The sequence below is a fragment of the Chelonoidis abingdonii genome, chromosome 1 (assembly GCF_003597395.2).
Source record: "Chelonoidis abingdonii isolate Lonesome George chromosome 1, CheloAbing_2.0, whole genome shotgun sequence".
Classification (NCBI taxonomy): Eukaryota; Metazoa; Chordata; order Testudines; family Testudinidae; genus Chelonoidis; species Chelonoidis abingdonii.
In genome coordinates, this window is record NC_133769.1 from 30,860,469 (window position 1) to 30,885,802 (window position 25,334).

The 25,334-nt window shown below is 40.6% G+C and overlaps 1 protein-coding gene across 2 annotated transcripts in view; it reads left to right on the forward strand.

Moving 5' to 3' along the window:
• Positions 1-6,576: 6,576 nt before the first annotated feature.
• The window catches only part of ERGIC2 (ERGIC and golgi 2), a 40,945-nt gene continuing 22,187 nt past the window's right edge, over positions 6,577-25,334 (forward strand). Inside the window, exons 1-8 of one of the 2 annotated variants that reach the window (XM_032803978.2) lie at positions 6,577-6,628; positions 7,179-7,227; positions 8,671-8,816; positions 11,629-11,737; positions 13,835-13,881; positions 16,368-16,438; positions 23,805-23,845; positions 25,176-25,277. In XM_032803978.2, the coding sequence (XP_032659869.1) occupies positions 8,711-8,816; positions 11,629-11,737; positions 13,835-13,881; positions 16,368-16,438; positions 23,805-23,845; positions 25,176-25,277 (476 nt within the window). In that variant the 5' untranslated portion in view covers positions 6,577-6,628; positions 7,179-7,227; positions 8,671-8,710. Of the gene's footprint in view, positions 6,629-7,178; positions 7,228-8,670; positions 8,817-11,067; positions 11,738-13,834; positions 13,882-16,367; positions 16,439-23,804; positions 23,846-25,175; positions 25,278-25,334 lie in introns of those variants that run through there. The other variant, XM_075064911.1, reaches the window with a different exon arrangement.

Genomic DNA, 25,334 nt, shown 5'->3' on the forward strand with positions numbered 1-25,334 from the left:
TTTAGAGACATCTTGATCATCTTGGCTAATAGCCATTGATAGACCTATCCTCCATTAATTTATCTCATTTTTGTTTGAACCCAGTTATACTTTTGGCCTCCACAGCATCCCGTGGCGATGAGTTCCAAAGGCTGACTGTCCATTGTGTGAAGAAGTACTTCCTTATGTTTGTTTTAAACTGGCTGCCTATAATTTTTCCTTTTTTGAGATAGGGAGACCAGAACTGCATTCAGTATTCAAGGTGTGGGTGTACCATGGATCTGTTTAGAGGCATTATGATATTTTCTGTTTATCTATCCCTTTCCTAATGGTTGCTAACAGAATGTTAGCTTTTTTGACTGCTGCTGCACATTGAGCAGATGTTTTTCAGAGAACTATTCACAATGACTTCACGATCACTTTCTTGAGTGTTAAAAGCTAATTTAGATTCCATCAATTTGTGTGTATAGTTGGGATTATGTTTTCAAATGTGAATAACTTTGCATTTATCAACATTGAATTTCATCTGCAATTTTGTTGTCTAGTCACCCAGTTTTGTGAGACCCCTTTGTAACTCTTCACAGTCTGATTTGGACTTAAATATCTTGAATAATTTTGTATCGTGTTCAAACTTTGCCACCTCACTGTTTACCCCTTTTTCCAGATCACTTATAAATATGTTGAACAGTACTGATCCCAGTACAGATCCTTGGAAGACAATTCTTTTACCTCTCACCACTGTGAAAACTGATAATTTATTCCTATCCTTTGTTTCCTATCTTTTAACCAGTTTTAATCTTTTAATCTTTTGGATCTTTTAATCCATGAGAGGACCTTCCTTTTTATCCCATGACTTCCTACTTTGCTTAAGAGCCTTTGGTTAGGGACCTTGTCCAAGTACACCATATCACTCTTGTTCATGTGTTTCTTGACCCCCTCAGAGAATTCTAATAGATTGGTGAGGCATGATTTCCCTTTTTCAAAAGCTATGTTGACTCTTCCCCAACAAATCGTGTTCGTCCATGTATCTGATAATGTTGTTCTTTACTATAGTTTCAACCGGTTAGCGTGGTGCCCAAGATACGCATACTGGCCTGTAATTGCCAGGATCACTTCTGGATCCTTTTTTTAAAATTGTGGGCATTACAATAGCTGTCCTCAGTCATCTGGCACAGAGGCTGATTTAAGTGATAGATTACATACCACAGTTAATTTTGCAATTTCATGTTTGAGTTTCTTCAGAACTCTTAGGTGAATAGCATCTGGTCCTGGGGACTTATTACTGTTTAATATATCAATTTGTTCCCAAACCTCCTCTACTGACATCTCTATTTGGGATAGTTCCTCAGATCTGCCATCTTAAAGGAATAGGTCAGGTGTGGGAATCTCCCTCACATCCTCAGTAGTTATGATGGAAGAAAAGAATTCATTTCTTTTAGCTTTTCTGCAATGGCCTTGTCTTCCCTGAGTGTTCCCTTTAGCACCTCGATTGTGTGGTGGCCCCACTGATTGTTTGGCACAATTCTGATGTATTTAAAAAATTTTTTTTTTGCTGTTAATTTTTGTCTCTCTTGCTCTTTACATTCTCTTTTTGGACTGCCTAATTATACTTTTATACCTAACTTGCCAGAGTTTATGCTCCTTTCTATTTTCCTCAGTAGGATTTGACGTCCAGTTTTTAAAGGATGTCTTTTTGTCTCTAACTGCCTCTTTTACTCTACTGTTTACCCATGGTAGCATCCTCTTACTGTTTTTTTTAAAATTTTTATTTGAAGTATACTTATAGTTTGAGCCTCTATTATGATGATTTTAAATGGTGTCCATGCAGCTTTTAGGCATTTCACTCTTGTAACTATTCCTTTAATTTCTATTTAACTAGCCTCCTCATTTTTGTTTAGTTCCTGTTTTAAGTTAAATGAGTATCTACAAATTTTCTCTCTTCATCCTGCCGTGACATGGCATGTTTCTAGTCAATATTGGGATAGCTGCAAGCCTCCATTATTATTAGGTTTTTGTTTTTGTAGCCTCTCTAATCTCCCTGGGCATTACACAGTCACTGTCACCATCCTGATCAGGTGGTCGATAGTATATTCCTATTGCTTTACTCTTATTATTCAAGCATGGAGTTTCCATCCATAGCAATGCTATGATACTGTTTGATTCATTTAAGACTTTTACTATTTTTGACTGTATGCTTTCTTTTTTTCCCTATATAATGCCACTCCCCCACCAACATGACCTACTCTGTCATTCCTATATGTTTTGTACCCTGGTATTACTGTGTTCCATTGATTGTCCTTGTTCCACCAAGTTTCTGTGATGCCCGTTTTATCAGTATACTCATTTAATACCAGGCACTCAAGTTCACCCATCTCAGATTTCAGGCATTTGTATACAAGCACTTATAAAATGTGTCACTATTTATTTGTCTGCCTTCATGTGATGTAATTGAATGGGACTCTCTTTTTTTTTTTTTTTTTTTTTTAAATGTGGCCGTCTCTTCAGCTCCTACTTGTACTCTATCAGCTTTTATCCTCTCCTCTTTACTAAGATATAGAGCAGGGGTAGACAATCTATGGCATGCGTGCTGAAGGTGGCACATGAGCTGATTTTTCAGTGGCACTCACACTGCTCGGGTCCTAGCCACTGGTCGGGGGGCTCTGCATTTTAATTTTAAATGAAGCTTCTTAAACATTTTAAAAACCTTATTTACTTTACATACAACAATAGGTTAGTTATATATTTATAGACTTATAGAAAGAGACCTTCTAAAAATGTTAAAATATATTACTGGCACGCAAAACCTTAAATTGAGTGAATAAATGAAGACTCGGCACACCACTTCTGAAAGGTTGCCGACTCCTGATATAGAGTATACCCTTTAGTAAATCCTCCCTTAAGGAGTATGTTTGCCCGAACTGTGTGCTTCTCTGCATCTGTTGGCTTTCCCCCAAACCCTTAGTTTTAAAATGCCTTTATGACCTTTTTATTTTTACATGCTAGTAATCTGGCTAGTACATCCTTCCTGTTTAGGCTGCTCTGTTCCCAAAAGGTTCTCCAGTTCCTAATATACCTAAGTCCTTCCTCTGAACATGATCGTCTCATCCACATGTTGAGATTCTTCAATTCTGCCTGTCTAACTGGCGCTGTGCATGGCATTGGAACCATTTCAAAGAATGCCACCAGGGAGGTCCTGGACTTTAATCTCCTACCTAACCACCTAAATTTGGCCTCTAGGGCCTCTTTCCTACCTTTCCCTGTGTCATTGGTACTTAAATGTACCACGAGCGTCCGCTCCTTCCCAGCGTTGCACATACATCTGGCTAGGTGTCTTGAGAAATCTGCAACCTTTGCACCCAGCAGGCAATTCACCACGTAGTTCTCCCAGTCATCACAAACCCAAATATCTATATTTTAATGGTCAAATCCCTGATTACTATTGCCTATCTCTCCCTAATAACAGGGATCCCCTCCCCTGGAGAGGTATCCTCATTGTGAGAAGATACCATAACATCATCTGAAGGGATAGTCCCAACTGTGGGATCATTTCCCCGTGCTCTGGCTTGATGTTCTCCTTCCCAAAGACTTCCATCTTCTTCAGTAGCGCAGTGGCTGTCAGAATGGGAGTGAGACTGCTCTAATGTGGCCCAGAAGGTCTTGTCTGTGTACCTCTCTGTTTCCCTTAGTTACTCCAGTTCAGCCATGCTCGTCTCAAACCCATACTTATCTCGGAGAGCAACGGAGCTGTTTGCACCAAATGCACACACATGCCACCTGCCCACAACTCAGGTGATCATACATGCTGCATTCAGTCCACTCTGCTGCTGCACTTCTTCCTGCATTATTTTTACTCTTGCAGGTGTGTGTTGTTTTTTTTTTTTTTGAGGCATTTATTACTCTAAGTTTATAGTCTAATAAACATTCTATCTAGCTTTCATGCTCCCTTTCTAAACTCCTTGTCAAAACTCCCCTGTTTGCTGCTCCTGTTCGCTATCTCCTCTGGTTGCTTAGGAGCTGGCTGTCAGTGTCTGTGTTTCACAGGTAGGCACTTTATGCCAGGTACCATACACTTCTCCAAAAATGTCTACACCCTTTGAAATCTATTGACCAATTTTTTTTTCTTTCAAAACTAAAATCAGTATGGGTGACTTCTGCAGTGTTGAAGGGCCTGATTCTCCAGGGGCTTGTATAGCCATTTACTTTATGGGCTGGATTCTCTGCTCACACTGTGGAGTAATCAGTGGAGTAATACTGGTATAAAAGAGAAGGAAAAACCATTCTGATTGGATAGCATCACAGATGCAAATGACCACACAAAATACAAGGCAGGGGAGAGACTGAAGCCCTGAAAGTGGGAAGGGAATAATCCCAAGATTAAAATGACCAACTAGAAAAATTTACCTTTGTTCAGTCTAGTTTTAAATGCATTTGGCTTCCATCCTTTTCCTTTGAAGGTTATTGCTCGTTGTATCAGTTCTTATCCTTAGCAAATTTCTCCTGATATTCAACCCACATTTTCCTTTTGATTAATGCATCCCACCCTTTGAAATTACTGTACCAGCAGACCGTAGCCCTGGTCTTGCAAAGACTTGTGCACACACACAGGAATAGTCCCGTATGAATTGCAGTTATGCATGTGCATAGACTTTTGCAGAACTGAGGCCTTAAAGATAAACTGCTAATCCTTTAAAAAAGGATTAATATTCTTTATGCTCTTTTATGATATATAAAGACTACTTAAATCAGTGGTTCTCAATCCACAACCTGCAGGCTGCTTGCAGCCCAATCAGCACACAGCTGTGATCCATGTGACATCTCATGGCCATACAGTATATATATTGTGTGGATGTGGCCCACATAACACAGAGAGTAGCATATGTGGTCCAGAATGGTAAATAGGTTGAGAACCACTAGCTTAAATTCTTCTGTCAGTTTCCTCCTGCCATCCCTCTTTCCCTCTTGGAAGTATCATATCCTCTCTTCCTTGTGTGGGGCTCTCTGTGTGGCAATTTTTGTTTGTGTTGAGGTACTGTAAAACTGTAGAAATATCTGTAGTGCTAGCACAGAGAAATCACAGTAATTCCACTGTGTTCAGTGTTCTCAGTGCTTGTATCCCTGGGGAAGGATTTGCCCAGTAATTTTTATTGGAATCTGTAAAGTACTCTCCAAATAGTACAGTTAGGAAAAAGAACAGTGCATCTTTTCATATATATCGTTAATAGTTTTATTAGGGCTCTCGATTAATCGCAGTAAACTCATGCGATTAACTCAAAAAATTAATCACAGTTAATCGCACCATTAAACAATAGAATACCAATTGAAATTTATTAAATATTTTTGGATGTTTTTCTACATTTTCAATATATTGATTTCTATTACAATACAGTACTCACTTAACATTTTGTATTACAAATATTTGCACTGTAAAAATGAAAGACAAAAGAAATAGTATTTTTCAAATCACCTCACACAAGTACTATAGTGCAATCTCTTTATTGTGGAAGTGTAATTTACAAATGTAGATTTTTTTTGTTTGTTTGTTACACAACTGCACTCAAAACCGAAACAATGTAAAACATTAGCGCCTACAAGTCCACTCAGTCCTACGTCTTGGTCAGCCAATCGTTAAGACAAACAAGTTTATTTACATTTACAGGAGATAGTGCTACCCGCTTCTTGTTTACAATGTCACCTGAAAATGAGAACAGTTGTTCACATGGCACTTTTGTAGCCTGCACTGCAAGGTATTTACGTGCCAGATATGCTAAATGTTTGGATACCCCTTCATGCTTCGGCCACCATTTCAGAGGACATGCTTCCATGCTGATGATACTTGTTTAAAAAACAGTGTATTAATTAAATTTGTGACTGAACGCCTTTGTGGAGAATTGTATGTCTCCTGCTACCTGCATTCTGCCATATATTCCATGTTATAGAAGTCTTAGATGATGACTCAGCACATGTTCGTTTTAAGAATGCTTTCATGGCAGATGTGACAAAATGCAAAGAAGGTACTAATGTGAGATTTCTAAAAATAGCTGCAACACTCAACCCAAGGTTTAAGAATTTGAAGTGCCTTCCAAAATCTGATTGGAACGGGGTGTGGAGCATGCTTTCTAGAAGACTTAAAAGAGGAACTTTCTGATGCAGAAACTACAGCTATCCCTCTAGGGGGAGGGATAGCCCAGGGTTGTGAATTCTATCGTTGAGGGGGCCATTTAGGGATCTGGGGCAAAAATCTGTCTGGGGATTGGCACTGTCTCCAAACTGGATTAGCAAATTTCTGGGCATTGCAGAAAGTGGATCCGCATTGTAACTCGGGCAAAAGGCACAGTAAGGGCAGAGGCTTCATTGGGACTTTGCTTGTCTAATAGGCACGTGCATATGACCATTAAGGCAATGGTAGGAGGGTGAGCATGTGCAGAAGCAAAAAGGGCATGTTTGGATGCTGGGCAGATTCTGCTGTTACACCGGCCCTGTACTGCTAAAGATTTTCATGCACGTGTAACTTCAAGTTGTTTATGGACGTGGATGCATTGCAGATAAACTAAATAGCTACACAGGTAATGACTTATTTGGGATTCCTTCTTTTTGTTTCAGAGCCTCACTTCACAATACCTAAGAACATCAAGGGAGACAAAGGGTCAAGGTAAGACAACCTGTCTGCTGGTCTTTTTTGGATATTGATGCAAACTATAAACATCTGTGGTGTTTAAAATATTGTGTGTTAGATTCTCTGATATGTAATATGTTCTTCTCCAGCACTCCCCTCCCTCCCCCCAACGTGCTTCATCCACTGTCCCCTTCCAGCACCACTCCCACCCTACTTCATTCCCCTTTATACCTGACTAACAGTCTTCCACCCATCTTCACTCTCCTGACCTGCCTCAGCCTCTTCTTCTTCCCCTCTCCTCTTCCCACTTATTTGTTGGTATCCTCATCTCTCTGGCCTGTAAACCCTCCCACATCTCTCCAGTCTCCACTGACCTGCTTCAGCAACCCTTCCTCTAGGCTCAACCTGCATAAATTGTGCTATGGGTATTTCAGGAAAACTCAGAACTAGGGACAGAGTCAGGACAGCGTCTTTATTGTCCCAATGGGCATATGCACATAATTTGCGTGAGACTTTTGGGGCAGTCTCAGGAGTCTGGACATGTGTAGGTTAACAGGTTATTTTGGATTCTGTTCTTTCTTTTTAGTACCTCACTCCACCTGTCCTAAAAACAGCAAGACAATCATTAGGACAAGGTAAGACAACTTGTGTGCTGCGGGTTTGTGAGAGTTAATTCAAAAGCGTAGGCATATTTGGAAGTTGATTCATTGTGACCTGTGTTAGAATTTGGTGTGTAATTTTCAGACATGTTGTCACAGGCAGTGAAAACAAACGGCTTTACCTCTGTGAGCACAAAAAGATGTGCCGGTATGAGTATCCAGAATATACAAGTTTAAAAAAAAAAAAAGGCTTATTTTGACTTCATTCAAGGAAATTTTGTCAATGAATAATTTTTAGTTGCCCATTGATCCTTGAATGAATTTTACACTATGAATTATACTGCTTTTTCACTAGTAGTGATCAAGTTATTGACAGGATGATTCTTTCTTTAGCATACAGTACAAATCTGCCTTAGCTGAACATGGGAGGCTATAAGCAGTGTGGAATCCCTCTGAGTCCTTCACAGCATGTTCGACATTCTCCATTAGTTAAGGCACTGACTCTGATTCACTGTCAGAAGTTTGTCTTTAGTACATTTAATTTAGAACTGGATTTAATCTTAATTAACTGCAATATCTGTCAATAATGATAATCATTTAGTTGTGTAAAATGGAAAGAATATATTATAATAAATGTTGAAGGTGTTACACTGCATCTTTCATCAAAAGATCTCTAAGTGTAAATTATTCACCGATTGTTAAGATCATCTAGGCCAGGGATGGTTAAACTCTTTGGCCCGAGGGCCACGTCGAGGTTCTGAAATTGTATGGAGAACCAGGCAGGGAAGGCTATGCCTCCCCAAACAGTCTGGCCCCCGCCCCCTCCCACTTCCCGCCCCCTGACTGCCGCCCTTAGAACACCCGACCCATCCAACCTCCCCGCTCCTTGTCCCCTGACTGCCCCTCCCGGGACCCCCTACCCCTAACCGCCTTCCAGGGATCCCACCCCCTATCCAACCGCCCTGTCCCCTGACTGCCCAACCCCTATCCACACCTGCCCTAACACCTTAACGGGCCCCCCGGGACTCCCACGCTTATCCAACCCCCCTCACTCCCCACCCCCTTACCATGCTGCTCAGAGCACGAGGACTGGCAGCCATGCTGCCCAGCTGGAGCCAGCCATGATGCCATGCAGTCTAGAGCACTGGGGCAGGCCAGCAGCTCTCGCAGCTGTGCTGCCCAGCAGGAGCTCGCAGCCCTGCTGCCCAGAGCACTGGCAGCATGGCGAGCTGAAGCTGTGGGGAAAGGGGGACAGCAGGGGAGGGGCTGGAGGTTAGCCTCCCAGGCTGGGAGCTCAAGGACCAGGCAGGACAGTCCCACAGGCTGGATGTGTCCCGCAGGCCATAGTTTGCCCACCTCTGATCTAAGCTGACCCTCTGCATAACACAGACCATGGAATTTATTCCTGTAATCGGTCATTTTAGGGCTGAAGCTGGATTGTTGGTGTCTCTTAATTTTAACAATTTATTCTCGATATAGAGTGAATATATGAAGGAGGAAGTGGGGGAATGTGCTGAAGATGAGGCGACTGAATCGGAAGAAGACCCTGAATTTGGTGAAAGAGTTGGATGCCTTTCCAAAGGTTCCTGAGAGCTATGTAGAGACTTCAACAAGTGGTGGAACAGGTAAGCCTTACTGAGACCCTGATGATGCCTGGCCTGATTAATGTGGTGAGTCTCTTTAGCGCATTTTGGTAGTAAATGTTTCAATTGAGGGAAGACATGGGCATCAGTTTACAAATGTGGATTTGAAAGATATATACTGTGCCGTAGCTAATCCCTTTCAGATGATGGCTCTGTTTTTCTCCTGTTGTTGGACAAAATGCATGAACCTGTCACACAGGAAATTCTGTCCAGTAGTTAAGAATCAACCAGATGTAAGGGGTATATGTGCACCTATGATATACATTAACAAAATGAGCTTTAGAGGGCTTTATGAATTGATCTTTCCCCCACAAATATACTGTGCATACTTTCTAAATGGAATACAATTGATGTATACTGTAGCTACACTAAAATAAGACCATCTATTGTGTCCCTCCTTCCAAAGCCCTTACTTGTGGAGTCCCACAAGGATTGGTCCTTTTCCCTATTCTGTTCAACATCTATACGAAGCCATGAGGTGAGATTGCGAAACAGCATGGACTGAAATACCAGTGATACACAACTGATATCCAACTCTATATCACTTTAACATCAGATGCAAAAAGAATCATCTTCCTAACTATCCTCTTTGGAAGACTGAGGTGATGTTAGCAAGGTGAGGGAAGCACTCAATAATTCTGTAATACCCCCTCCACTGAAGGTATTTGTGCAGACTTACAGCCTCAGTGTTCACTTGGGCTCCTCTCAAATGCTAAAGCTGCAAGAAACACCAATTCTATCTATAGATGTCAGACCAGGCCAAAGTCATGATTCTAATGGCGATGCACATCACGTGCCTCCGGATGAACCTCAGACATCTTTACTGTATTTCTGTGTGCATGCACAATAGCATGACTTTATGCACAATTTCACAGTCACAATGAGGAGTTATGCCATAACTTTGGAGATGTGCAATGTTCATCTTGGATTAGAAACTGACCATTTAATCCAGTTTTTGGTGCTTTCTAATGTGTTCTTTTGCTCACTCAAACACAGATAAAGTGGGCTGACTTTTGTGCATCTGTAATTGCTCCAGAAAGAAGAAGCTGGCAGCCTTGTACTGGATAATTATGCACAAGTGACTTATGCAGGATACCTCTCCTTATTGAATGAGTGATGCCTCTTATTTCCCTTACTTGTTTTTCTTGGCTGAGGCTAGAAGCATAAATCTGTGATATGAAAGTCCAGGTTCTATAAATCTGATTGGTACCAAGGCATTTTGTGCCTCCTAGGCATTTCTTGGCCCAATCTTAACCATTTTAAGTTAGAGAAAGGTAAACAGAGTCTGTCACAGTTCAGGGCAACTGCCTCTATATTTTCCTCCCCCTCCCATGTAATCCCTCAAGGGCATCCACTCTAGGCTCCCAGCTCTTCAACTGACACTTCTCTTTAGCAGACAGCTGCATCTGTTTCCCTGCAGACTGAAGTTTTTCCAGGCTGCATAGTTCACTGCCTATTCTGTGGTATTCCCAGCAAGCCAGACTGCCTAAACAGGCCAGCATGTGCACTTTGTTTTCTCTCCAGAGGCTATATGAACAACGTAAATGCCAGCAGTTGTATGTTACTACCCAGCTCTTTTAAAGCAAGTTCATTTATTTTTAAGGGGAAAGCATTACAGAGAAAATATATTATAAATATTAAAGAGCCGACACACATTCTAAAAAGCTTATTAGAGATCACCCAACTCTTACCTCAGGCTCTGGTAGATGTCAGCCTTTCCACAATGACTGGGGCCCTGCCTGGGGCACAAGGTCCTGTCCATTTGCTGGCCCAGAAAGGAGATCCAGAGTCACTTTGATCTCAGGCTATTTATCCAAAAGTCTCTTCTTTGTCTGTTGGTCTGTGGAGAATCCAGTTTTAACTGGTCTATCTGAGCTTCCCAGGAGCTGGTGTCTCACTGTGGGGGTTGCAACCTTGCTAATTTGCTTTAATCACCATCCACTGTTTGTAGTTCCTGGAGGAGTTGTGCATGGAGTAGAACACAATCATACAGAAACCATTCATTTAAAACAATGGACTTGAAGCTACGTAAACTTAATTCAATAAGGTCTCCCAAGGATATACAGGAAATGATCATATCTGTTACAGGGTAATGCTGCAACCATCAGGCTTTACTTTTTATTTAGGCTATTTTAACTAAAGGAAATCTTCTATGAGAATACTGAAAATCCCAATAGGTTCTGTGTTTAGTACTCTGTGCTGTCATTGTGATAGAGCTGGGTTTGATTTTCAGGCCCTGTGAATGGTGATGGATGTATTGTACACACAGTATGCTAAGCCTTTGAGCTGAGGGTGGAGCACGTGGATACCATGATGATGGGACACTTCTATAAATAAGTAGCTGGGAAGCTCATCTTGCTCTGTGGTTATCTTTGTATTTGAGAAAGGATCAGCAGTGATGGACTTAAGTCCATCCAGCGCCCCTTATTCATGGAAGGTTATCAGGTGGCATCCTTGAAGTGGAGGGAGAAAATTTTTGTGGACTCTATGAAACGTTCTCTGAGGATACAGCTCATCATACCCAAAAGATATTTTTGGATTGGGACTTTCAGTATCTTTGTTCTTCCTATGTGAATGTGAAAATTGTTCAGTTGATGATGTGTTTCTAAGAGAATTTTTGCACTTAACTATATTTATCACAAATAAGTCATAAGACCTCAACTCAATAAATTCATTTATCTGCACAAAAATGCCTTCCTTAAGTATTAAGTTCTTTGTATTGTCTCTTCTTGTAAACACCATCAATAAATAACATTTCCTTACTAGCTGATCCTTTTTCTTTTTGATTTCTCAGTTTCTTTAATAGCATTTACAGCTATGGCTTTATTAACCATAATGGAGTTTATGGTGTATCGAGACACCTGGATGAAATATGAATATGAAGTAGACAAGGATTTTACTAGGTAACTTTTTTATTCCTTAGAATTTCTTTTAAATTTAAGTTGTCTGCATTTCATCAGCTGTTCTGAAAAAGAATGGATTTAAAATGTTCTTGCTACTCATAAGCAATTACAGTTTGAAATTAAAATGGAAACACATGATTTACTTCTTGTTTTGTTGTTTAGTATGCTGGAGCCAGGTTCAGTAAGAAAAAGAAACACAAATGCCTTCCATGAAGAGGGAAGAGGGTTGCTTACAATCCAGCAACATTTTGGATGTAATCTCAGTCAAATCTAACCCTTAAACCCAAGGTGCTGTTCTGGCACTCTTTCAGCATTTTTATCAGTATGCTGCTTGTTTTGCTTCGAGTGCAGTTCAGAGTACTGAAGATTAATTTTAAAGCAGTTAGCTGTCAGCGACCGGGCTATCTTGCCTGTCATCTTACTACATGTCATGAAAACTGAGGTTGGCTGGAGATACTTTTGCTGTCAGTTCCATGTGCTTGCCTGATTTTTCTGAGGTGCTGTATGCTCACAACTCCACTTGAAGTCAGTGGGAGCTGAAGGTGGTCAGCGCCTTTGAAGATTAGGCTTTGTGTATTTAAAGCCTGTAACCCAATTCACAGATGCAATGTACATTTTTGAAAATTGGCTTGAAGTGGTGATTGTGTTATGTCAAAAGTTCAAAGATCTATTTTACTCAGAAAAAAACTTTCTATAATAGATTTAAGTGAGATTCATGCAAAACTCAGGTTTTGCCCCTCAAAGAAAGATTCATTTTAATAGACTGACATCCTCCTATTGCACACAGTTACATAGCCTTTGGCTTCTTCGTCAAAGTGTCTCTTAAGTTTGGCTGAAAAGCTATGCTGGGTGAGTGTAACAAAACTTCCTTTTTTAAACTGTGCAGCCTGCATCTTAAGTATATATTGGTGAGGAGGTTTCTTTGCAAAGTCACTGAGCCTACCTGTGCTTCTGTTTTCCATCAGTAAAATGGGATTAATAACATGTACTCACCTCACAAGGATGTTCTGAGGATAAACACATTCAATATTGTGAGATGCTCAGATATTATGGAGACAGAGGTCATATAAGTTTCTCAGATAGGTAAAAGGAATAGTCCTGATTCATATGACTTTTTGTTTGCTGCTTGAAAAGTCCTGCTTTTAAAAGTGGCTGTACTTTGGTGCTTGAAGAGTCCTAGTTACAAAACCAGAAGTCTGTATCAAAGGCAATAGCATTTTCTGGCAGCTAGATCCCAATTTGGATCAGACAGAGCTGCTGTTGAATTGTGATCATGGAGGATTCTCACTGAAATGAAATAAAAACCTGCTCCTGCAGACATAGTTGCCAACTTCCTCTGTTTCCGAGGGGTGCTTGACCCTCACCTCATCTTTTCCTGCTCCCACCTTCCTCTTCCCACTCCTCCTTCTGCCTCCACCTGCCCCCACTCCTCCTCCACCCCGACCTGCACCTCCTGCATGCCACTGAACAGCTGATCCGTGGCGCACGGAGTAGTTGATTGGCAGGGCTGCCAGGGGATGCTGAGCACCCACTATTTTTTTTCCATGGCTGCTCTGGGGCTCGAGCACCCACAGAGTCGGTGCCTATTCCTGGAGATGATAAAACAAGAAGTACATGTTCAAATCCTTGCATAGGGTTTTAGCTTTGTGACCCCCATGTGCCTCCCATTCCACTAAATTTATTGGGAGCTGTGTGCTACTACAGTTTCATGAAAATATATTTCAAAATGTTACTGACAATGGAGACTGCTTTTTTGCAACCACTGGTCTTTTATAAGAGGTAGCTAAACTCCTGAACCAGTCATATTTCATTTAGTTTTTAAAGTTAATTGCAATATTTAATTTTGCTGTGAAACTAGTTCTCCCCTTGCCACTTGTCTTATATTAAAGGCTTAAATGGTGAATAGACACTGGGTGACTTTCTAAACTACTCACTAAACTTCTCTGACTAAGCTTCCCCAAATCTTAATATTTAAGTGTACTGGTATTCATTTTGCCTTTGGAGTGCATTTCTGTACATTTTCTCACATAGTTATTTTGTCTTGGCATCTGTACTAAATTTGATAAATATTGCAAATTTTTGTTTTTTGTCTTCCAGTAAATTAAGAATGAATATAGATATTACTGTTGCCATGAAGTGTCAATGTAAGTATTTCATCAGCATGATAGTGGTGGTGGTTGTGGTTTTTAAAAAAAATTGGTATTGCTTTCAGATTAAAAATAACATGCCTATGTTAACTTGTTCAGACATCTTGGATGTTGGTTTTGGCTGTTCAGGAAGAGAATATGATTGTCCCAGATTTTTCCCGAGTCACAGGTTTGGACATAGTTAACTGAAAGATAGAGGAGCATTTTATCAAACTAGTAAGTCAGGCAGATCATAAACTTACTCTGCCTGACTAAGACAGGAGAGAGGGTCAGTTTCATACTGAGGTTGGCCAAGTTCAGTCAGCGCCTTCATAATTGTTAAACGCAGGTTTGCAGCTTTTTTTAACAAGCAGTGGGTAATTAAACTACATTTGTCTACACTGTGTGTTTTGGCTATCCTTGATTGACAGGGAAATCTGTTTTTCCTGGCCAGATTGTTGGTGTTAAGATTTTGTCTACATTCTGTGTTGAATCCCTCTTTTTGTGGGTCTTTAACTCAGCTATAATATTTTTAGACTGTGTGATGCTGAAGTTTGTCTCATAATTGTTTGTTTGTTTGTTTGATTTACAAGTACCCCATTCCCTACTCTTATGGGTTATTTTAAACTTGTTAATCTACCACAAGAGTAGCAGCTAGCAAATCTAAACCTGGCTCTGATACAGACTCTCTGTTTGGTCTTGGGCAACTCCTTAAACCTCTCTGCCTCACTCCTGCCATATCATAAAAGGGTACAATACTTAGTTATCTCATCAGGCTGTTATCACAACTACTGTTTGTCATGCTCTTTGGAGATACAAGGTGCTAAATAAGAGTTAAATCTGATCAGTATGCTTTTTTGAGTTAGTATTATACCAGGGGTCGGCAGCCTTTCAGCAGTGGTGTGCCAAGTCTTCATGTATACACTCAAATTTAAGGCTTCGCGTGCCGGTAATACATATTAATGTTTTTTAGAAGGTGTCTCTATAAGTCTTTAATATATAACCAAACTACTGTTATATGTAAAGTAAACAAGGTTTTCAAAATGTTTCAGAAGCTTTATTTAAAATTAAAATGCAGATCTTATTAGTTTAGTGTGATCCTTGCCCCTTTCTTTTCCTTGCTGAGTTTTCCAATGTATGGTGGCACGTATTTGGATATTTTAAGCTGCACACAGGCTTCTGAGTGATCAGTTGTTAACTGGCTGGAACCCCAGATCAGCAGCTGAGGTGAGTGGAGCTGGCGGCTGGTAGGGCTAAGCGGGGCTGGAAGCCTGGACCCTGTCTGGCAGGGAGCCTACGCTGGAACTCCAACCAGAAGCAAGGTGAGTAGGGCTGCGGCTGGGACCCCGCTGGCAAGGGACCAGCAGCCGGAACCCGAGAGCAGCGGTAGGCTGAGTGGGTCAACCCGCCCAGCTCTGGGGTTTCAGGGGTGGGCTGAGAGTCTCTGCCTGCTCCCGGTCTGGGGTTTCAGCCGCCGGCTCCTGCCAGCCAGGGTCTCAGCCCACTGCCAGCCTGGGGTTCCTTCACCCAGGCTAGCAGTGGGTGCTGAGTGGGACCAGCAGCGGGGACCCCAGAGCGGCGGCGGGCTGTGACCCCAGCTGGCAGGAGCCGGCGGTGGAAACCCCAGAGCGGTGGTGGGCTGAGGAGCTCAGCCCGCCACTGCTCTGGGGTTTCAGCTGCTGGCTCCTGCCAGCTGGGGTCACAGCCCACTGCCAGCCTGGGGTTCCTTCCCTCAGGCCAGCAGCAGGTTCTGAGTGGGACTGGCAGCGGGACCTCAGCTGGCAAGGGGCTAGTAACAGGAACCCAAGAGCGGCGGGCTGAGCGGCTCAGTCTGCCCTGCGTGCCATCAAAAATCAGCTTGCATGCCACCTTTGGCACGCGTGCTGTAGGTTGCTGACCCCTGTATTATACCAATCTATCTTCCCATGTGTTTTCCTGCTTTAAATAAAATCAAATAGCTTAGTCTGTCTGTGGACTAGTGTCATTTAGATTTGATAACTGCGTTTATGTAAATAGAAGATATTTAAGTTTGCACTGATCAATTTGTGTGTATGTAAATGTGCATAAATATTTATGTATACAGAACTACAATAATTAGAGTTAATACAATATTTTGTTCAGTACTTACTGTTTAAGAAGAGCAGTAAATGTGCTTTTCTGAAAGTGATACATCAGTGACAAAAGATGATTCTAAAAACTGTCCCCTTCTCTGTCTCTCCCCTGTGTTTATGATGTTTTGGTATTGTTAGGTGTTTGGTTTGTTGTTCGGTGGATTTAAAAGTTTTTTTCAGTCATGAGTTTCTTGCCAGCTTTTTTCCTTTACTGGTATGGACTTGCATTCCCTAAATAAAGAATAGATTTTCTCACCTTAATTAATATCTGCTGTTTTACTGATAGGTTTGAAAAGATGTTGTCCAGCTTGATTTCTGCTGGATATTTTTTGTTTTTATTCATATCTCTCTTTCCTTTTAATATTTTCCATTTTGTTTTGTTTTTTGAAACAGATGTGGGGGCTGATGTTTTGGATTTAGCAGAAACAATGGTTACCTCTGCAGATGGTTTAGTTTATGAACCAGTAAGTTTATTCCGTTTTCTCTATAAAGATGGTGCTCTTTATTAGCTGTGATGTGCCTTTTCATTTTGGCTAAACTGTACCTCCAAAAATACTATCCAGTCCTGAAGTTGGACCCGTACAGAGTCACAGTGATGTCAGTTATGCTCCACATGGTCACAAAGGTTTGTCTATGCAAAACTGGTTTCAGGACTGGCTGTGTGAGCTTAAGATGCTCACATTAGAAAGAAATGCTATCCAGAAATGCACCTTCATTGTGAGCTTGGAACTATATTTTCTGCATGCTCGCTCATTGATAGTGTACAAATTTAAGTCTATAACTAAAAAAAACTAGAGCACATTCCCTGCTCTTGGGTCCACATTCATGAATAGATTGGAATATTCTATAGCTATTAAATTACATCACCATTAGGTAGCAAGAGTGTTTCTGTTGCTGAATTATAACAGCTAGCAATTGGCTCTATATTCATTTTCCTGTCAATTAGATGCATGAGGAGCTCTCAGTGGCAGCTTTGCTTGATTTTTGCTTTGTATTTCTGTAAAGAGAAAGTAGAATCTGAAAATGCTTTCTGTTGTCTTCTCCCCTAGTTTAGGTTATTCTTTTAATGTTGGTTCCTTGAGTTTGCTTTTAAATTTTGGGATTTTTACATTTTTCTCTGAAGTGGTTCAACAGACTACCTCATGGACTGTTATTTCTTTTTCAAGTATCATTGTGTGTGCATCTGTGCGTGTGTGTGGGTTTTGTTGTTGTTCTTGTCCAGCTGTTGGAGAACCAGCTTCCAGTGCTACCTGAAGTGAAATTACAAGTTCCTTAATGGATGGTAATTATTGTGGTATCTTCTTACAAGGGTGGATAAAAATCAATGATTTTTTTTTTTAAATAAGCTTTTACCTCAAAAAGCATTTTATCAAAAAAATCGAATCTAAAGGTAGTTTTAGTTAAGATACATTATAGCTCAAAGATATCTCATCATGGAGTAGGGATTATAAATTCTAACTCTATAATATGAGACAACATATTCATGTAACTTTTCTAAGAAAGGTTTTGTAAATGAGTTCCAATAGTTCATGGATTAGAGACCCAATCTTATGGAATTCCAGGGACTTCTGTATAGATTATTTAGGTTAATCTTTCTATCCACCCAATGGGACTCAGTGCTCAGTCTAGAAGATGCCATCAGAGATGCTTAGGACATGACTACACTTGCAGTTGTAGAGCGTTGGGAGTTAAACCAGCCTTCGGAGACTGCAGCAGGGAAAACGCAGCTGAGTGTTTATACTATCAGCTGGAAGCATACGCTGGCATGGCCACATTAGCAGCTCCATAAAGAGCAGTGTGTTATAGCTATCCCAGCATGAAAGTGACAGCAACGTGCTTTTCAAATGCAGGGGGTGGGGTGGAGTGTGACAGGGAGTGTGGGGTGTGTGTGTGTGGAGGGAGAGAGAGAGTGGGTTTTGGGGGGCTGAGAGCATGTCAGCATGCTGTCTTGTAAGTTCAGACAGCAGCAGACCTCCCTCTCCCTCTCACTCCCTCAAAGCAAGCAGCATTCCTTTGTCCCGAAGTAGGTAAACAGCCAACTGTCAGAAACAGAGCTTTGAAAGGGCATAGCCACATTCCTACAGCAAGTTCAAAACAATGATCAGAGCGGCCACTTGACTTAAGGGGATTATGGGACATTTCCAGAGGTCAATCAGAGCGCAGTAATGCAACATCTCATTAACACTGGCGCCACGGCACTCCAGCGGGGGCGCAGCAAACATTATTCCACTTGCCAAGGTGGAGTACCAGCAGCGCTGTAGCTGCAGAGTCAGAGCTCTCTACATGCCTTGCCAGTGTGGACGGATAGTGAGCCTGGGGCTCCTGTATTGTACTGTAACTCGCAAGTGTAGCCAAGCTCTTAGTTTTGCAGTTCTCAAACTGTGGTTTTGTGTCTCCAGAGATAACATGCTTGTTAACAGCAAAAATGTTTTTACATAAGTAATATATACAGGTGAGAAATAACAGACCTCAACCCTATTGTCCCTCTGCAAATTTGTGTACACAGAGTCAGTCCCTTACCTCTCTCTAAATGTGTGAAGTTTCAAAAAATTCAATGAATAGAAGATTGTTGGGGGCAGAATAGATCTGGACCAGGAGAAGAAGTCTGGAGATAAATGTGAGAAGGGAGAGACAGGCAGTAGAAACAGGAGCGAACCTGTTTGAGCAGCATATTTCAGATGTCTTGAGGTCTTTCTGAGTGTAGCCTTCATTGATTTAAGATCTTCCATACCATCCTCCCACTAGAAGGGAAAACCTGTAATGGCAGCAGACCGTAAAAGATACCCAGTTTGGGAATATTTTAATGAAGTTCCTCTACCTGTGGGTAAGACAGGCATGCTTGCAAAATGCAAACAGTGCAACAAAGAAATGCAAGGCCTGGTTGCCCGAATGAAACAACATCATGAGAAGTGTTCCTTCTCAGGAGGAAGCTGTGTTGAAGATGATGAAAGGAACATGTCTGAACATGCAGGATCTTCAGGTTGGTAAACTTTTTTATTTTATACTTCTTTCTTAAGGACTGCCTGTCTTCCTTCTGGACTATTCTTGAATTCTCATGTTTGAGCAAAAAATATAGTTGTTACTCTATGGTACTATCATTTTAGATGCAGTTGTGATTAAAAAAAACATAGCTGAAATAGGCAGATCTTCCTTTTACAATTTCACCTTTAAAGTAGTGCTGAGTGTCAGTGAATTCAATGAGTAATATTAAATGAGCACTATGGTAATAATAATTAAATAACTGCATTGACTTATTTTGTTTAGGAGAATCCATCCTCAACATACAGGATTCTGAAGACTATCCACCTTCAAGATCACCATCATTTTCTGTAGTTTCAGAGTTATCAACCAATGATAGTGTTTCAGTCAGATCATGTATGTCACATTGCTACAGTAATATATTGTGGCTAAGAGAAAAAAAATCTCCATCATCCAGAAACAACCATTGATAAGTTTGTGATAAGAACCAGCAGATTACAAAGAGAGATAATTGATGGAAAAATAGCCCAGTTTGTTTATGCAACAAACTCTCCTTTCTGCATGATTGAGAACCCACACTTGTTAACATAGTTCAGTCATTAAGACCAGAATACAGCCCACTTAACAGAGCACATGTCGCAGGCAAATTCCTGGATAAAGTGTATGAAAGAGAAATTGAGCAGTGTGCAAGTTGTTGTATTTGCTTGTGTGACGACAGAAGAAGGGAATGCCTTCCTTACAGAAACAACGGATACATCAGGAAATGCATACACAGCAGAATACTTACAAGAAGTAGTAGTAAAAGCGATAAACTCTGAAAAAAATTCAAATGTCTAGTATGCAGCTTGGTCACAGACAATGCTGCAGATGTATCCAAGGTGAGAAGAAATTATTTAGAAGAGTCCCAAGCTAATAACATACAGTTGCAGTGCTCATTTGATGCACTTCCTAGCCAAAGACTTAAGTTTCCAGAAATAAAGGCTAATGTTGTTGAAATTGCAAAATATTTCTGTAACAACCACTTTGCAGCAGGTGCTCTGAAAAGTGGGAGGAACCAAGCTAACTCTTCTACAAGATGTGCAATGGAACTCAGTAGTGGACTGTTTTGAGCACTCTATCAAGAACTGGCCTAATCTGATGACAGTTTGTGAACAAATTGTGGAAAAAATAGATGGCACGATCACAACCAAAGTTCTCAACATTGGGCTTAAGAGAAATGTTGAATACATACTGAGTACCCTGAAGCCTATTTCTGTAGCCTTGAACAAAGTGCAGGGAAAAGGCTGTGTTATTGCTGATGCTGTTGAAATTTGGAATGAACTGAGTGAGATCTTAAAAAGAGAAATATGCAATGACAGAGTTAAATTACAAGCATTAAAAAAATGAACGGGACAAGCGCTATCTCGAGCTCATTTTCTTGCAAATATTCTCAATACTTGGTACCAGGGTCAAACCTTAACTGCTGAAGAAGAGGAGTTGGCTTTGAGATGGACATCCAACAATCATCCCTCCATAATGCCAACTATAATAAACTTCAGAGCTAAGGATGAACCATTAAAGAAATATATGTTTGCTGATGAAGTTTTAAAGAAAGTCACACCAGTGAACTGGTGGAAGTCACGTTAGCACTTGAATTCAGAGACTGTTGAAGTGATAATCTCACTTTTAACAGCAGTAGCTTCTTCTGCCAGCGTAGAAAGAATATTTTCTTCCTTTGGACTAATTCATTCCAAATTGAGAAATCATTTGGGTCCAGAAAAAAACAGGAAAGCTTGTTTTTCTTTTCCAGATTATAAACAAACAGGAAAATGAAGATGAAGACCAGTGAGTTAGCTGGAGAAGCCAGTATTTTAGGTTTCTCATGTTGACCTGGCTGACATAGTCGATTTTAATTTTTGTTTTTTTTTTTTAAATATTTCATTTAACTATTTTGATTAAAAACAATTTTAACAAAAACAAAGCTGATTTTCAGAAAAACTTGAATGTTTAACTAAATTCAAAAATTCATATGCTTGTTTTGTTAAAATATTCTGTTCGCTGTTGAAGAAAAAAATCCAGAATCCCTAACGTTGTTATAGTTAAATAAAACAATTTAAATGTCTGCCTGGTGATGTTCTCCTCCTAATACAGCATGGCAAGAAAATCCTTCAAATATTAATGATTAACCTGTTGAATTGGAGATAGTATCTGCTTCAATTACCCCTTTGCTAAATGAAATAACGAAACAATCATTCATTTTCTGACATAGCTGTAAAACTAATCTGAAAAGTTTTCAAAATAAATCACGTTAAAAATGTATAGTGTATCTTCTAACAATGAAACCTATATCTATCTCTGAGTTGTGAAGAATATGTATTAAGGTTATAACAACCAACAAGAATGCATTTTTATGTAGAAATCCATGGTTAAATTGAGTCTTCTTGACTAGTGATTTAAATCAAATCCACCTGCTTCTTACCTTTCAATTGAGCAAACAGTGATGCATCTGAATATGAGATCTGCTTGATGCTGTTTCATCAAGTCATTGAATCCTGTAGCAATATATGCTGCTTCTCTGAAGCAGCCTGTGGGTATGTCTACACAGCAACTAGACACTCCTAGCTGGCCCATGCCAGCCATCTTGGGATCGCAGGGCTCGGGCTGCAGAGCTGTTTCGTTGTTTTATAGACTTCCCATCTTGGGCTGGAGCCAGGGCTCTGCCACCCTGTAAAGTGGGAGGCTCCCAGAGCCCGAGCCTGGAAGTCTACACAGCAGTCAAACAGCCCCGCAGCCTGAGCCCTGTGAACCCAAGTCAGCTGGCACGGGCCAGACATGGGTTTTTCTTTGCTGTGTAGACTTACAGTGTATGTTTAACTGCAAGTCAGTACAGTGGTCCTGAGTGAATGGGGTTAAATACCTTGTCCCCTGGGAGTATATGCTGCATCACAATTGTCTGTTTAGTTGTAGATTGGTTAAGTAAGCCCGTTAAGTAGTTCTGTCTGTTATTTCTTGGAGACTGTTCAGTTTACAGTAGCTGAGGAAATGCATATGCCATTATTGAACCTTTTCACTTCACTGATAATTCTGTGCCAGGAACAACTTCAAATATTTGATTTTATGAGCCATATTTTCAGAGCTTAATATAAAACAAATGTGGAAGTGTTATGCCATCAATTATTAGATGTGTAATCAAAGCAGTACACTTAGCAGTGAAATGTATGGTGACAGTTACGCTGTTTACAAAGGATATAAGTTCCCATGTTTTGAGCCATATCCCTAAAAATGGATGAGTGGAGAGGGAAGACAGAGTCTCGGGCCCACTAGGGGCTGTTGTGATAATTGGGCCTGCAAATTCACTCTGATTGTGGCTCAACTGTGAGAAGTGAGTGAGAGTTCATAAGATGACATAATGACTTATAAAAATAAATGTTGATGGGGGAAAAAATAGGAAAGGGAGACAGACTGAATTAACCCAAACAAAAGGCCTACATATAGCTCAAGGACCATGTTAAGATCATGCTTGGTAAACAAGAAAATGGGGGTCTGGAACTCAGTGAACCAAAATTGGTGTGTCAAAACTAGGCCTAATTGGTGGACAATATAATGAGAAGATGGGCTGTTCCTCCCACCATTCCCTTTGTGGGTCCTGAAAGAGAGAAACTTTATGAAAGAGTAGACAGAGGCTACTGGAGTGAGCTTTACCATCATGACTGCCACCTCCACTGTCTCCTGGGACCCCAGGCCTCCTTTGTCCTAATTCTAAGAGATGTCCTGCCTAGGTGAGGCTGGGAACAGGGACCCAGATGACACCGTCACCTCTACCAGCTCCAGTTGAATCCCAAACAGCATCTGAGATGTAAGACATGGTCACAGAACCCCTCCTTCTTTTCCTTCCCAACCTTATTTCTTCTCTTTCCTATCACTCTCCTTTTTCCTTCTCTCTAACAAGCATCTCTTAGCTGACTGAGACTGTGTATTTTGCAACACTACTGTCAGCCTGTGACCAGAAAGAAGCAGCTAAAAGAAATACCCTTAACAGCCCAATGCTGGTTTGAGTTTGCCAGGTCTCAGAGTAGCTAATAAGACCATATGCCATGTCTGTGTTTTTTCCAGCAGTGAGGTTGCAAGTGAAAGTCAACATCAGAGACAGAAGCCACATTTTCAGTCTTTGCTCTTCTTCTCTCCCGTTTTGTGTGTTTTTTGCCTTGTTTTGTCTTCTAGGAAGTGGGGTCTAACTTTAACAGCAGCAGCAACAACAGGTCCAGCCCATCTCAACTAACTTCTTCTCTCTTCACCAAAAGGACAGTAATTACCGTCTTTAAGATCATCTAACAGACTGTAAAAATTCTCTCCAGCTAAAGGGAAAGGAAACAAGGGATGTTGTTAAAATGAAAGCCGTACTTAATACTTTACAATTCAGATGCTTTAACTGTTTTTCCTTCTTTGCTGTATCTGTAATAAAAGGTTAAAATGGTGTTCAATGGTGTGTTTGCCATGGGAAAAAGTAGGGTGAGGTTTCAATATACCAAATGCTGAGCCTTGTTTTACGCTGTTCAGTATTGGACAGTGACTGCACTTGCTTCTTTTGTTTTTAAACTATAGTTGCTACCTTTTGAACTATGTATAGTTATAAAAATCTGTCTCATAGCTCCACGTTGTTAGGATTAACTAATGAAAAGCTAAAATTTGAAGTCTGCTTTGGATTTCCTGTATATGGGCCACGTTAGATAAATATTTTAGCACAAAATAAAACATTACTGTTAAGTCACCCTCATTTTTTCTCATCTGATTTTTGTGGAGAGAAGTTTGGTGCGGTGGAGTCATTGGTACTGCTTTCTTGTTATGTGTTACTATGTGTCTTCTTTGTTGCAGGTAATATTTGATCTGACTCCCCAGCAAAGAGAGTGGCAGAGGTAATAGATAATTCTAAAGCACTGATGTGAATGCATATAGGTTGGACAGTGATAGGTCTGCTTTTCTTTTGTCACTGAGTATACCTAAGTCATGGTTAAAAAACAAAACAAAACACAAAAACCCCAAACCATATGTTACCTTGCACAGGTACTGCCCATAATAGCGCAGTACACACCCATTGAAACTAAAGCTCATTTATTTTTTCTCTGGCTTTTTAGAGCTGGCCAGTCAGCATTCAGTGTCTTCACCATGAAAGAGTACTCTTTCATTTTTTAAAATATAAAACTATTTGAACTATCCATCAGTCCTTGGAATAAACCAGTCCTGAAGCATTTTATCTAGTTTAATTGCATGTGTGGTAGTTTTGATTTGTCTCTTTATAAACTCATTTGTCATGTTTAGATGTAGGTCAGTGTCACTAAACCAAAATAACTGGCCACCTTCAGCAGTTGAATTGACTACTGTTAGCACTTAAAGTTTATTGTTGCTCTCTCCTTACTCCAATAACTCTTTGATGCAGCTGGGGAGAGAGTGAGAGAATTGCTCCAATGTCCTGTATAACACAACAGTAAGCAGACAAGTGCATATGTGCTTTAATGCGAGACCCTGGAGACTGCATGCAATGCTTTGTTTAGTATGAATTTAGGCATAGGGTTCATTCTTATTTGTTCTTGTTGGAATTGGGAGGTTGGTTGAGATGGTGATGAGGAGGGATGTCTGTGTGGAATCCCAAATTTCTGAGTTTACCAGTGGTTCCACTGCCAAAGTAAATGAATGGTTGGGCCTGCCAACCTTAACTGTATGCAGAGGTGTTATAGAGCCATATTGGCCCCAGGATAGTAGAGACAAAAGGTGAATGAGGTAATATCTTTTTATTGGACCAATTTCTGTTGGGGAGTGGGAGGTATTTCAGACTTAGAGAGTTCTTCTTCAGGTCTTTTCCTGAAGAAGAGATCTGCGTAAGCTCGAAAGCTTGTCTCTCTCATCAACAAACCTTAACTGTGTCCTTCGCATCTGAAAGCTCTGTCACAGAATCTAAAACCTTTTTAAATTCATACTTAGTTCTTTAGGAATCGTTTTCTAGTTTTAGCATCCTCATGGTATACTATGGTAAGTCCAACACCAGTGCTTTTACTTTTAGTTTTTAAATTGTGTATACTTGAGCAGTAGGAATGTTTGGCATATGTCTATATTTAACATACCATCCTTTTGCTGAATTGAGTGGTTTTATAATATGTAACTAATGTATCTGGCGGTAACTATGAGTTTATTTTCTGTTAGTCCGTTGCATGCATTCCCACTTACTGTACTTGTCTGTGTGATCTTTAGGATGCTGCAGTTAATTCAGAGTAGGCTGCAGGAAGAACACTCCCTTCAAGATGTGATATTCAAAAGTGCTTTTAAAAGTGCTTCAACAGCACTGCCACCAAGGTGAGAGAGAAATTGTTGCATGCAGCTGAGTTCGCTCTCTCACATGACTGACTGCTT